Source organism: Amphiprion ocellaris, chromosome 4 (genome assembly GCF_022539595.1).
Source record: "Amphiprion ocellaris isolate individual 3 ecotype Okinawa chromosome 4, ASM2253959v1, whole genome shotgun sequence".
NCBI classification, from domain to species: Eukaryota; Metazoa; Chordata; class Actinopteri; family Pomacentridae; genus Amphiprion; species Amphiprion ocellaris.
The window spans coordinates 33,196,577-33,211,371 of record NC_072769.1 but is presented as its reverse complement, the minus strand read 5'-3'; the positions used below and the strand labels follow the sequence as shown (position 1 = coordinate 33,211,371).

At 38.5% G+C, this 14,795-nt stretch overlaps 1 protein-coding gene across 1 annotated transcript; it reads right to left on the bottom strand.

Annotated features, from left to right (window-relative positions):
- Nucleotides 1–51: 51 nt before the first annotated feature.
- On the bottom strand, nucleotides 52–14,432 carry LOC111577319 (multidrug and toxin extrusion protein 1-like). Its single transcript, XM_023283537.3, has 16 exons — nucleotides 14,093–14,432; nucleotides 11,904–12,005; nucleotides 11,749–11,817; nucleotides 11,462–11,610; nucleotides 11,308–11,350; nucleotides 10,473–10,517; nucleotides 10,290–10,387; nucleotides 8,106–8,203; nucleotides 7,810–7,991; nucleotides 6,158–6,266; nucleotides 4,726–4,801; nucleotides 3,749–3,818; nucleotides 3,510–3,642; nucleotides 3,320–3,414; nucleotides 3,185–3,227; nucleotides 52–3,107 (listed from the first exon to the last, which is right to left on the bottom strand). Exons 1-16 carry the CDS (start codon nucleotides 14,264–14,266, stop codon nucleotides 2,917–2,919), a joined length of 1,677 nt encoding a protein of 558 aa, XP_023139305.1. The 5' UTR covers nucleotides 14,267–14,432; the 3' UTR covers nucleotides 52–2,916.
- Nucleotides 14,433–14,795: the final 363 nt, after the last annotated feature.

The window sequence follows — 14,795 nt, the reverse complement described above, 5'->3', positions numbered from 1 at the left end:
TGATTAAAATATTTAGATACAATATAAAGAAATGAAATTAAAGCTGGTAAATGCTGCAAAAATATTTTTTTTTTATTGAAAGTACAAAAGACAGACTACAATCTGACAACAATATTTCCACCATATGGAAGCCGTTATACCACTGATGCCAAAGAATGTAAGAACTTAAGATGCAAATTCTATTACATAACTTGTGTGGCTGTTCTTGTGTGACGGTGAGTCTCCTGCACTGGTTAATATTAAACAACCATGACAGAAAAAGAGTCACACTAGAACAGATGTCAACTACACTTGTGTCAAAGTCTGAGTGCAGCCTGAAGACTTTGTTTACTAAGATCTGATGAGATCTGAACTTCTCTTTGGCCATGAACAAGCAGAACAACAGGCCAGAATGAGTCTGGTAATTTACCGTCGGCTCCACATTGGTTTACGGAGCTGCTGATTGGTTGAGACTTTTCCCAGCACACACCATTCTTCTGGGCCTCTATCATGAAACGCATATGTTTTGGTGCTTATATCTTCTCTGTGGTATGTGGAGCGTGTTCATTGGTCTCTATTTAAGGTGGCTTCTCTTGTTGCACCAAATCATTTGTCTGATGAAGTTCTAGCAGCGCAATGTCACGAATAAATGTATTTTTGCAAGTCTGACAGTGTGTTGGAAACTTCTAAAAAGCACGGAGCATAAACCAAACACAAAAAGGAGGCATTTCTGGTTCAGATGCATCAGTTTAAATACTTCTTTAAAAACTGTCCACTATGAACCAGACACTGTTTTCCAAGTTTAATGCTCAATTGATGGAATTCTCTCTTCACTTGCTGTTTGTAAAATCCAGAATAGACTTTAAAATCCTTTCTCTCAAATACAATGCCCTTAATAATGAAGCTCCATCTTATCTTGAAAAACTTAATGCACCATATTTTCCAAACAAAGCATGCTGCTCTCAGACTACAGGTTTACTTTCCAGAAGCAGACTGTGAGGAAGATCCTTCAACTTTCAGGCTTTTGCTGTGGAATCAGTTAATAGCTTAATTTCCTCATTGATAAAACTTACAGTTAGTGCTGCTCAGGTGACTGAACCATCCCTTGTTCTGCTTCTACAGACTTCAATTGCTGGGGGATTTTCTTCCCTTTCTTCCTCCATATATTTCAATGGAACTATTGCACGAGCTACAGATTTCTGATCTGCAGTTACTGACCTCACCAATCTCCTTAGTGTTTATTGATCTATTACGCATTTTTGATCTATTTTCTGTCTGCTATCCTATACTCTCTCCCCCCGTCACTCTGACCCCGACCAGTCGAATCTGACGGCCGACCCTCCCTGAACGTGGTTCTGAAAAGGGTTTCCTCTCGTCAAAATACGGAGTTTTTTTCTTTAAACTGTCATGGATGAACTTGCTCAAAGGGAATCTTTGGATTTGTTGGGTTTCTCTCTATAATATGATACTGTAAGGTCTTCACTTTACTATGTGAAGGGTTTTAAGTGCATTTGAATTGGCACCACAAAACTATTGAATCAGAAGAGGTGGTGCAAAAACAGCGGAAAATGCTAACTTTACTGAGGAGCTCCCTACATTGTTCACTAGATGTTATTTTTAGACAAAAGTGAGTGGATGATTTTGGACACGCGTATCTTTTCTCCTTTACTTGTATAGCTACAAATAGTGTTTGTTAAGTATGTTACTAAAGTGTTGGAACACTATGTGCCACCAGAACAGCTTCAATGCACCATGTAACAGGTTCTGCATGTCTGGAACTCTATGATGAACACGGTTCTTCAGGAACATATTCCTGTGTTTGGCGTTTTGATGATGTTGATCTAACAAGTAGGTCAAAAAAAATGTCACATAAGTCTTCAGCTGTGTTAAGATCTTGTGCCTCTGAAGTCAGTAGAATGCGATTTATCAAACCATTCAGTGACTCCACCAGGATGGAATTGTTCCCTCACAAGATAAAGATGAACATGCAGAACAATTTTGTATTGATTTGCAGCGAGACTTCCTTCAAAAGGGACAAACAGACGGAAACAATGCCAGCAAAATACCGCCAACATACCAGATTTTTCATGTAAAATGTCTGTATGCCCCTGAGTTGTGCTAAAAATACACCAACATTTGACATTGTTCTCCGGTCATTAAAATTATGAGGAAGCGCAAGAGCAACCAGGCAGTTTTTATCTGATCCCTGATCAGTTCAACCAGTGAATGATGTGTGCGATCTCCGGGAGAAAATAAAACTTTCGTCTGACTCGTAGATAATAAGAACAGCTCTTTTAAGCGTTTTTATTTGTCAATAGTTGTGTAGACCAAAGATGGATATGTGGTCTATAAAAGTAAATTTGTGTGTCCAGTGCAGTTTTTGTCACCTGAAATAGACTAAACTACACAACAAGCACCTTAATAAGCAGTGATTGACAGCATTCGCTTTAATTCTATTTACACTGTGCTGCCTTTTAAACCTCTATTTCGTATTTGTATTTTTATGGTTATTTATTCATATTTATTGTTATTATTCTTATTTGCACTGTACTCGGACAACAATATTTATTTTTATGTATGCAATTACACAAGAAATGACAATAAATACATAAAGGCATTTTGAATCTTGTATATTGAATATCACACTGACTCACAACAAAGTGGCACAGACAGACCCACAGATCATTATTTTCTGTGCATGTTTGGGCTCGTATTCAGGACAGTCCACCTTTAAATCTAATCAATTTTATTTATGAAGTGACAAATGTAAACTGGTGCCTCACTTTGGTTCTCTGTTATTGGTTTCCTAGCAGAACAAGAATGTGATGAAGCTGCAGATGAGCTCGCCAAAGTATAAAGTGAAGAATGTTTGGAATCTGCACAGAGCTGCAGACCGGAAGTTGATACTCAGCGGGATCAACATGATGAGCAGAAACATCATTTAAACAGCCTCACCAGCAGCTCACTGGTGATGATTCCACCTACGAGGATGCTGATCATGATTAACAAAGTCAAGCCACGACGTACGACCAGCTGGGTTGCTGACAGAACGTCTCCCACCGTGGTGCTGCTGATCAACTCTATTTGGACTTCTGGGTTTGTGTCCTGAGCTCGGTTCTGATCTGAATCTGGAGGTTTCAGAGGGCACATTTAGTTCTAGCATGACACTCTCACAAAAGACTCAAGAATGTTTCCCATAAGTTACCTGTTGGTTGCTTTTCCACGTGGACGCCTGCTCTCACAAGAGCCTGATTAGAGACACAGAGAGCAGCTGCTGATACAATCATACATCAAGACAAGTTAAAAGAAGCATTATGACAGAACTGATGTATCCACCAACCTCTTCTGCTGCCTTTTTCCAATCAAGGTTGGACAAAAACGCAACAAAAACAATCGCTTGCAGTGACACGCAAATGCAAAGTCCCCTCCACAGTCCTGTTATAGATGAAGAAAAAGAGTTTTAATGTCTTTTCTGAAGGCCATTTGACAAAAAGAGAATATAGAAATGTATATGAGCAGCTTAATTTTACCTACGATCCCCATGTTTGCTGCGAACATGAGCGACACACCGATGGGGAAGCCGATGAAGTAAAATCCCACTAAATTAAACAAAGCACCGACCAGCTGTTTTCCTGCTCCTCGAAGAACACCTGAAGCGACACCCTGTAAATATCAGAAATCGGCTGAAATCACACTCTGCAGATGGAAATATGTGGAAAATACTTCATGGATTCTGCGCATGAGGTGTTAATTTTGCATTGTTTCTCACCGCAGTGGCGTCACAGACATGCATGAAGCCGAATATAAGCATGACGTCAGCAACTCTCTGAATAATGTCTCTGAAAAGACGCAGAATTGCAGGTTTATTTGAACACGTTTTTAGAACTAAACAATAATATCAATACCATTTGCAATTTTACTTCTCAATAGTTTGTGAGATATCAGTTTCCAGATCATTTCGAGCGTAATATTTCATATTTTCATTTCTCAGGTGCAACATTTCAGTTTTATGTCTAATTTTTAATTTTCATTAGCAACACTTGGATTACACATGATATATTTATGACACTGTCAATTTAATGGACAACATTTTCATCTCATTTTTCCGATGCAACATTTAATTTATTTTTTATTATCATGTGTGATTTTACTTATCACCTCGGTATAATTGCCGGTATTACTTTTTACTGCTTTATTCTAGCCTTATTCTAGCTTACCTATTGCATTTTACTAGTGTATCTTATTATTTTTCTGCTTTTCAGCTACTGAATGTCCTGTTATGTCACTTCATTCAGGATAAGTTAAAGTTTTATCTCATCTTTGTAGATGCAAAAACATACCGTGGGGAGCTAAGATGGAACATTTAAAGACAGCAGAGGATTATTCAGTTCTTTAATGACGTAAACGCACCACAAATGATCTCCTGGCCAGAGGTGGAAACCGAAGCTGCATGTGAACATTGGTTTGTTTAGTGCAGTTTAGAGATTTTATGTTTCGCTGAACACTGGGAGAAACCTGCAAAAACTGCTTCTTCTGTGTTGAATTATACGATCTGAAAGAGCTGCGAAACATTAATGAGGCTCATTAAACAGTCACAGCTCAGTGTGAGTCTGCATGAAGGTGATGATCTGAGTTTAATATATAACAACCTGGATGGAAATATGAAACAAAGCACACAGATTGCACTACAGTAGCTGCCTGTGCATCTGCAGATTAGTGAATGGTATTGCATCTGTGTTTACTTACTGCTCTGAGGTGAAAATGTACCCGATGACATTTCTGGTGACGCCGATACTCAATCCGACGACACAGGCGACTGTGACTGTTAGTGTACAAACACAAAACAGCACGAGTTGACAAGAAGGTTGGAAAATTTGCATTTTAATCATCTACAAAGTTATCTAACATATTGTTTCTTCAAACCTTGGATCAAATTCACGCTACACGTGTTTAGTCTTTGAAAGTCATCACGTCAATAATGATTGTTGTATAACTGGTTTATCTATATGGTCACATTTGAGTGCTTTTATTGTTTTATACGGATTTTGATCAGGTTGTCATTTTCACTCTGCAAACACAAAACACTATTTTGTTCTTTCTTTTCTCCTGTTACATTTTTCCTCACTTTTCACTGCAATAGAAAGTCCTGCACCTCTATGGAAACAGAACAACCACGACTAGAAGCAGGAAGAACTCAGAAATGATTTGTGTGCATTACAAAACAGCTATAAGGCCACAAATCATAAAAGACAAATGAAAATGAATAGACTTTTTTTTGATTATCTGTTTTATAAAAATGCATCTGTTATAAAAAAAAAAAAAAAAAAAGTCAAAATCCGACATCGACATGCAGAAAATATTTCCAAGTCCTTCAAAGTGTTACTGAAACTGGAAAAATAATTGAGGTTACATTTTTATAAACTCCACCTCTAACATGGTATTTCACCATGTTGAATGTATCTTCCAACAACCTGCTCTTCTGTATACTGTTTTTTTTAGCCATGCTGCATTTATTTTATTGCTTACGTACGTTTTTTTGCCCTCAGTCTCTCTTATTTGTTTCCATACTTGTCTCCTCTCTGATCTGGGTGAACACAGCCTGCAGTTCAGCCAAAAAGTCCCTGAATTTTCGCCACGTGACTTTTGGCTGCAGTTGCACCAAAGAGTGCGGATTTTTTGGTTTTCTACAGGATCTGGTGCAAAGAGCTTATTTTTTAAATTACACAGGTAGAATGTTAATGTTAATTTTCCCAAAAGAACTCCATGGTGTACTTGGGAACCATCAGAAACGGAAACAATTTAGGACATTTTTTTTTTAAACGTTGTGATAAATGGTGCTATTTTGGCTGTTTCTTAAAGATAACCTGTATTTCAAACCCAGGAGTAGGTTTAAGGTTCAGAGGATTAAAAGAGAGTTTACTGTCACTGTCCTCCATCTGCCTCTTTAAATAAAGCTTGATGCTGATGATAAAAAAATTTAAGACAAGAGAACAGTTTACACGTTGAACAGATCAGTTTGTATTTTCAGCTGCTGATTCTCTGTGTTCTGTTTTGTTTTTTTTTTTAGTGTTTTGATATCCTTGTTAACAAGAGTTAATATTTCACTGCTGCTACCAGCGGCCCTGAGGAAAAAACATGTTCTCATAACTTCTGTGATTTTCTGCGCTTTGGTTCTTACATGCACAGATGATGGCGACTTGGCAGGAAAGTCTGGCCTGCTGTGTGTCTCCTGCACCAAGAGCGTTTCCAACCCGAACACTGGCGGCAACAGAGAACCCGAGTGGACACTGTAGAAGAAGATCATAGACTATTAAAACAAATAACTACATTAAAGTAGCAGTAGTGGTGCATGTGTTTACAACTGTCAATACACATCTAGCGTCTGCGGCCTATTAGCTTAGCGCTGAAATCTACAAACACAAGGGACGTATAGAATTCACAAAACACAGTATATCTGATTTGTTTTACTACAAGCACAAAATAATCTTTTTGGATTACATTTTAATTACATATATTTGTAAAAATGTATGAAAAATTAGCCATCAAAGCTGTATTGTACAGCTATTGACATCCAGGATCACAAGAAAAGGATGTTGCTCTAATACAGCAATGAAATGAGATGATCCCCACAAAATGCAGTACAAGAGTTCCAGTATGGCATGACTTTTTCTATCACATCTGGGGCATTTTAAAGACAAAGGTAGAGAAACACGACCCCCACAGCAAAGAGCAACTGAAGAAAATCGTTTTTTCGCTTGTGTCTTTAGGTATTTTTGTATTGTGTTGTTTTGTATTTGTTTCTTCAGGAACTTAATTTTTCCAGGATCTCCAGCTGCTTTTTGTTTCTTCACTCAACTTCCTTTGGAAAAGTTTTTTTGATTAAAGTTTCATCTTTTCGTCACCACAACCTGCCTGCAATTTGTGAGTGTCTGCACTTGGGTCCTTGCCTAAATGCACAGTATTTTTAATATAGAAAATCTTAACTGCTAGTTTTTAAGTTTTCACAAAAGCGAATATTCTACTGTTCAACTTAGAATTAATGCAGTTATTTAGAAATGATACAGTGTACAATCATTTGGCATTTAAGTGATATTGCACATAGGCCTATCAAATACAATCAAAGCACATCTACAAAGTCCTAATGAAGCAAATGCTAAATTTTTTTGAGCAAAATTCCTAATATATTGTGCATAAATATCTTTTCTTGTCTTAACTTTAAATTATGTTGTACAGCAGCCAGATTCTTATGGGTTTTCAAGATATTTGACAACATATTTTTAAAATATGACCAAACATTTGGAAAAATGTGATGAAAGTTACTTTTACTGAAGCAATATTTCATGGGTAGAACAGCAAACACAATATTGGTGTCTCTAATTAAAATCACAATCAGAAATACTTCATTGATCCCAGAGGAGAAATTGCTTATCTTACAGCTGCTCCCATTCAAAGTCTTAGAAATTTGAGCAGAAGAAAAAAATAGAAGATTAGAAGAGTAGAAAACTATGTCCTAAAAAATAAAAACATAAGTAGAAAAGTATAAGCATAAAAAGTAAAAATGTACAATGCACTAATCTCATAAAATCTAAGCATACATTGTAGCAAATAATATTAGAGTTATAATTATGTAGTTGCACAGAGAAGCAGTCGTCGTACATTACTGAGGGTCAACTTAAGAAGGGAATATTAGCTAACTGCTGGGAGGTGAAACACAATGAGTCCAGAGTCGACACTGAGTGAGGAGATGTATCACTGTAACGGCCTCAGGCAGGAATGGTTTTCTGTGGCACTCTGTGGTGTATTTTGAAAGTAAAAGTGACAAAGAGTTACCATGTAGGCTGTGATGCACAGCTGGTACGCTATAGACTGAGCTCCGAGCTCCACCTCACTGATCACACCAGCCAGGAAACCTCCGATTTCAAATATCCACCAGGACAGACAGATCATCAGCATACTGGGAACGGCCAGTTTGATGAAGGAACCCCACTCCTGCAGACAGTCCAGAGACCAACCTGATGGTGCAAGGTGTTTTTACAAATGACACCCAGGATTTAACATGCTGTAACATGATAGGATTGTTAGAAAAGCACAGCAGCAGAGTCTAAATGGAAACGTGTTGATCTGACCTCCCCACGTGGCTTTGTGCAAACCCCTCCAGCGGATGTAAACGAACAGGAACAAAGTCAGCAAATACTGAGAGATGGCGTTCGCTGCCGCAGATCCACTTCAGTAGTTCCATGAGCAGCAGGATTAAGACAAACACAGAAGTACAAGGAGTTATTCTAGAGAAATATCAACATTTTACTGCAATAATGCTGATAAATGTAATCTTTGTAATGTATTATATTGAATTACACTACCGGTCAAAAGTTTTAGAACTCCCCAATTTGGCCAGTTCTTTACTCGAAATTATGCACGTTAATGTGTCACTATACTCTGAAATGAAAGCATAGAACAAATAAACAAATGAAATTTAAAAAAAACATTTAGAAACCAAAATGTATCCCAAAGTTTTGCCTCATCAAAGTAGCCATCTTTGGCAGATATAACAGCTGAACACACTCGTGGCATTCTTTCCACAATGGAAGTCAAATATTCTTCACAAAGTTCTTCCCAACTCTGTTGCAGAAGTTCCCATAAATGTGTGGTGCTTGTAGGTTACTTTACTTTCACTCTTCTGTCCTGTTCACCCCAAACAAAAGTCACCGACCCTGGATCCAGCAAAACAGCCCCAAACCATCACACTTCCTCCTCCATGTTTGACAGTTGATGTCCCACACTGAGGAACCATCCTGTCACACTTGATGATGTACAAAAATCCTCTGTGATGAACCAAAGATTTTGGTTTATCAGACCGTAACACCTTCTTCCAGTCTTCAGTAGTCCATTGACAGTGTATCAAGGCCCAGGCAAAACTCTTTTTCTTATTCTGACTTCTTAGCAATGACTTTCTTGCAGCAACTCCACCTGTCAAACCTGTAACTCCAAGTCTTTTCTCCACAGTTGAAACTGAGATTTCTTACTACAACCACTATTAAGCTGTGCTTGAAGCTGTTGTCCTGTGAGCCGCCTATCATTGCAAGCTGTTGACTCTCAGAAACTAGTCTTTTTTGATGGTGAAGAAATCTGTACTCACTGATCCCTTCACTTTCTTCACAATTACTCTGTAGGAAAGACCTACAGTCTTAAGTGTCGTGATGGTCTGTCTCTCTTCTATTGTTAATTGCCTTTTCCTCGCTGTTTTTATAGCAACACACTATTTGTGCAGTACAATACTGTTCAAATAATGTTCTGGAGGGCGTGGTTTCACGGTGTGTTCCAACACTACTTTTATACAGAGGGGGTTGAAAGTAATCAAGAAAAGTTGGGACACCTGTAGGATTTGGTAGCACCAACTTTCAAGACTTGAGCAACTTCCATTGCTGCAGAACAGCTTTAAGTTGTTAATCCATTTCTTGTTCCCTGTAAAAGGTCTTTCTGTATAATTCTGAAATGTACATTACTTTTCAGTTTTGGGTAACCTTACCTTTTTTTTTTTTTTTTAATCTAGCAGTTCACTACTTACCTTTGTACCATTTCAAGCTATTCATTGGACTTGGACTACTTGAATTTCAATAAAAAACTGGAAAAATTGGGGCGTTCTAAAACTCTTGATCAGTAGTGTATGTAAAAAAGTGTTAGCACTTTTTTTGCTCATCTGTGTATCATAGACTCACAGAATCAATGACAAATAAAATAATATGAGATAGAACATTTTAATATCAAAGGAAACTCTTGTACCAGATATTTTTAAAAAATATATACATATCAGAATAAATCTAGTGCCTCAATGGTACACTATATTACTGAACTGAAATGAAAAAGAGAATAAGTGAGCTACAATAAGACTAAGACATTTCTGAGTTCTCTCTGTTTCTAGTCATGTTTGTGCCATTTCCACTGAGGTGCAGAACTTTATATAGAACTGAAAAATGAGCTGACAGTGAGGAAAAATGTGGCAGCAGTGAAAATAAATAAATTGAATAAAAGGATTAAAAAATTGTAAATGACATGCACCTTATTAATCGTATACATGTACATAAATACATATTTTGAGTTTTGAATAAAAAAAACTGAGTTAAAGCTACAAGTGTGCAGCTAATATACAATAAAAATACATTAAGAGTGGTAGCATTGATCATGTGGTGTTTTAGCAGCAAGACTGAAGATAAATCATATGTTTTATTAGCTTTTTTATTATTTAATATACCTTTTGTGCATTTATTTTAGTTCATCACACATCAGTTAATCATGATAATGTATAGACTCACGCGACACCAAACTGCAGACGATACAGGAAGATGTAGTTGATGACAGCATTGAGGACGTTTCCTATTGTTCCAGTTACAACCTGAGGCCACATGATTCCCTGTAATACACAGCACAACGTCACAATGCTGATCCAAACAACTGTGCTTTTGTTAAATTTCGCATCTTGTGTTAAGAAACTGCACCTGATTTTGTAGATATTTCCCTTGAAGCTGGTACATAAAAGCAGCCTGAAGATAAAAGCACAGAAATGTCAACATTAATCGATCAATTCATTGGAGTTCCTTCAATTAGTATATTATGGCTAAGTAAACACTGATGAGCCACAACATTAAAACCCCTGACATATAAAGTGAATAATGTTGAGTAACTTCCAACAGTGGCACCTGTCAAAGTTTGGGATACATTAAGCAGCAAGTGGATAGTAGGAAGCAGGAAAAATGGATGTGAGCGACTTTAAAAAGGGCCAAACTTTGAGACAACCGGATCAGAGCATCTCCAAAGCAGCAGGTTTAGCTCATGGTCTGCAGTCATATTTCTGATCTAAATCGGTCCAATCATCTCATGCCAAAAACTCCTGAAAAACAGATTTTACTGGAGACTAAATTTTACCATTAAGTGAAATTAAGTAATAATCCTCACAGATGATCAAGAGTCAGAGCAGGGAAGGCTGACACAAGCTGATAAGACTGTCTGCAGATTACACCAGCTTAATGCTTGTTTCAGGCCTTTCTTTTCACTCTGAGTGTCCCTGGATTGTTTTATCTTTCCTGGAAATAGTTTGAGCATTTCTCAGTTTGTGAGTCTTTAGAGATTCTGTTTAGCACAATCAGAGCGAAATGTTAAAAATGTTTCTTTAGAACATTCACAAAAAAATTCAACCAAAATCCAGCGAATTATGCTGGATTTTGGTTGATTTTTCGACAAGTCAGAGCTGTTTTGGCGGCCCGAGACGATAGTATTCATTCATTTAATGTTGTGGTGATCAGATTGAGGACAAACAGACTGTATGAAACTCACCGGTAGAGCAGGCATGAAGATCTTCACATACAGCTGAGAGAGACTTCATGAGGAAAGGCGAATAATATGTGTGAAAAACACTAAATACAGCATTTATTATGTAACTTTGAAGCTACAGACAACCAGCCGATGTTAACGTGAATCTGAAACTGACCCGGCGACCTCTGGACTCTGCCTGACAGCCAGTAGAAGAGGTTCGGTGTTGATGAGGACGGCCCAGCAGGGGAAACAGGCCAGCAGCAGAATCAGAATCCCCCTCTGGAGAATCACACCGACACGCTTCAGGTTACCGCTCCCATATGTCTGCGGGAAACAAGTAGACCGATGAAGATGAGGAGGTAACCGATTGCACGACTCAGCGAAGGTAAGAGCAGGTCAAGAAAACAAACCTGATACAAAAAGCTCATTGTTGAGGTGTTTAGAGAATAAACTTTGTTCTACCTGAGATATGAGGGTATCACAAGCCGACGACAAACCGGTGCCAATGGAAATACCGGTGACGTTCACCACCTGCCAGTGAGATAACAACATCTTAGAAACATCATAAAAATTCTGAAGACATTTCAGAGGAAGCAGAATAAAGCATGTTTCCTCACCGCCGTGGCCAGCGATACTCCAGCTAGTTCAGTTTTCCCCAGATGACCACAGAACACCATGCTGACGATACTGACCAAGAAGACCATCAGCTGGGAAATGACCTGAGAAAACAGAATCAAGCACAACACTCCTTCAGATATTAAAACTAAAACAAAAACAAACACAAGACACCTGCGAAACAGATCAAATCACCCTGTCTAAGTCTGAAAACATGTGTAGCCTGAAATACAGAGCTTGTTATGTCATTTAGTTGTTGCACTTACCTAACTTTGTGAAAGTGAGTTTTTTTATTCGTGTTAAGTAGAATTTTTATTTGCATATGAAAGAAACACATCTACAATCCTGGCATCAAGACTTGATGTCCCATCTAGATTGAGCTTTAGGGGTCACCAGAAGTGAAACGTCTTTCACCACATTTAATACCAGATATTGTTTGAAATCACTACTCACAATAAAAAGCTTGTCAATAAAAAGTATTCACCCCCCCTCACAAATGTATCTATTTATTGATTTTCAACACTGACTCATGATCGATATAATTTGGCTTTCTGAACTGGAATCAACAAAAACAGTGTAAAAGAAAACAGATTTCTACGAAGTGATGTAAATGAATTAAAAATCTAAAATGTAAAACCTTCTACCAAGTGGCTGCTCTCCTGCAGACTGAATTAGGCACCAATAAGTTGCTGCATTCATTTTACCCTCTACCTTTCCAAGCCTTCCAGGGCCTGCTGCCAACAAGGATCTCCATATCATGATGCTGCCACCACCATGCTTCACATCATGATGCTGCCACCACCATGCTTCACATCATGATGCTGCCACCACCATGCTTCATATCATGATGCTGCCACCACCATGCTTCATATCATGATGCTGCCACCACCATGCTTCACATCATGATGCTACCACCACCATGCTTCACATCATGATGCTGCCACCACCATGCTTCACATCATGATGCTGCCACCTCCATGCTTCACACATGATGCTGCCACCTCCATGCTTCACATCATGATGCTGCCACCACCATGCTTCACACATGATGCTGCCACCACCATGCTTCACATCATGATGCTGCCACCACCATGCTTCACACATGATGCTGCCACCACCATGCTTCACATTATGATGCTGCCACCACCATGCTTCATATCATGATGCTGCCACCTCCATGCTTCACACATGATGCTACCACCACCATGCTTCACACATGGTGCTGCCACCACCATGCTTCACATCATGATGCTGCCACCACCATGCTTCACACATGATGCTGCCACCACCATGCTTCACACATGATGCTTCCACCACCATGCTTCATATCGTGATGCTGCCACCACCATGCTTCATATCGTGATGCTGCCACCACCGTGCTTCATATCATGATGCTGCCACCACCATGCTTCATATCATGATGCTGCCACCACCATGCTTCATATCATGATGCTGCCACCACCATGCTTCCCAGTGAGGTTGGTGATTTTCTCTAACGATGTGCAGCGTTTGGTGTTCAACAAACACAGTGCTCAATTTTAGTCTCATCAGACCAAACAAACTTTTCAAGTTGATTTCAGAGTCTCCCACATGTCTTCAGGTGAACTCTAGTTGAAAATAAATATGAGCTTTTTTCAATGGCTTTCTCTTTTGCCACTCTCCCATAGACCCTTGACTGCATTAAAATTTTTAAAGATTCAAAGGACTTTATTGATAGCTAGACTGACAACAAATAGTAATAGTTGAACAGTTAATAGCTAATTTGGTGTACTGTTTTTTAAAATGTAAACAATTAAGGGCTATAGATGGAGCTGAAGTTGCAGATGACAGCATAACTCACTCTACCCTGCACTCTTTCAAACTACAGCAAAGTGTTTTTTAAAAACAATCCCAAAATCGAGAAATGGGCGTTTTTCCTCATTATTTTGGGGATGCAACGGAGACGGTCATGCTTTAGTACCCACATCACATGACAGTTCAGAACTTCCCTTAAAACCAGCAGGTTTAAAGGTTATGTAAATGTCAACGCGTTTTAATGACAGTTATCAGATCAGCTGACAGGAAAGATCATCAAATATCAGTTAACAGCAAATTCGGCGAACTATTTTTTTCAAAACCTAAACAAATACAGTCTGTTGGTAAAAGAAAAGGGGTTCATGTTGCAGCCTGAGAACAGACGCTGCAGTCTTACCACCGGTCCTGCCAGTTTAATGAGTTGTCGCAGCTCATTGCGGTAATTCTCCGGGACCCAACCTCGGATTCTGTTCAGACAGAAGCCGCAGTTTTCACCGGTGCTCCGAACAGAAGCAGCTTCATTCAGATCTCCGTTAATAGAACATTTTGCTGCCGGTGCAGGTCGATCCATAGCCGGGTGGAGCTTTACATTGAACCAAATCCCAGAACTTCCTCCTTCATTTCTTATCTATAAAAAACCTCCCCTGCAGCTACAGATGTCAAAAAGACCTCATATAAACTGTACTAGTAGTTTTTGGGGAGCGGAATTCATCCACATGTCTTCGCGCTTCAGCTGAAACGGGATGTGATGACGTAAATTTGTAGTCAGGAAATGCTGCTGGCAGAGAGCATGATTTTTTTCAAACGTTTTCCAGAATTTTTAAATATTCACAATTACATTTTTGATGTCCAGAATTCTTTATGAAACCTTGGTTTGGGATATATTCACAATTAATTTTTTACTTGTCTAAATTTTAATGTCAGAATCAATCAATCAATCGATAATCAAGTGTATGTACACACAGACTACTCTAACTTTGTGTTTACATCTATAACTTTGTGTTTACATCCATCAAATACATGTGTTGAAATATAGAAGTTAAAACGTAATGATGTTAATTATTGAGAAGAATGAAAAGAGTGAAAATAACGCTAATCAA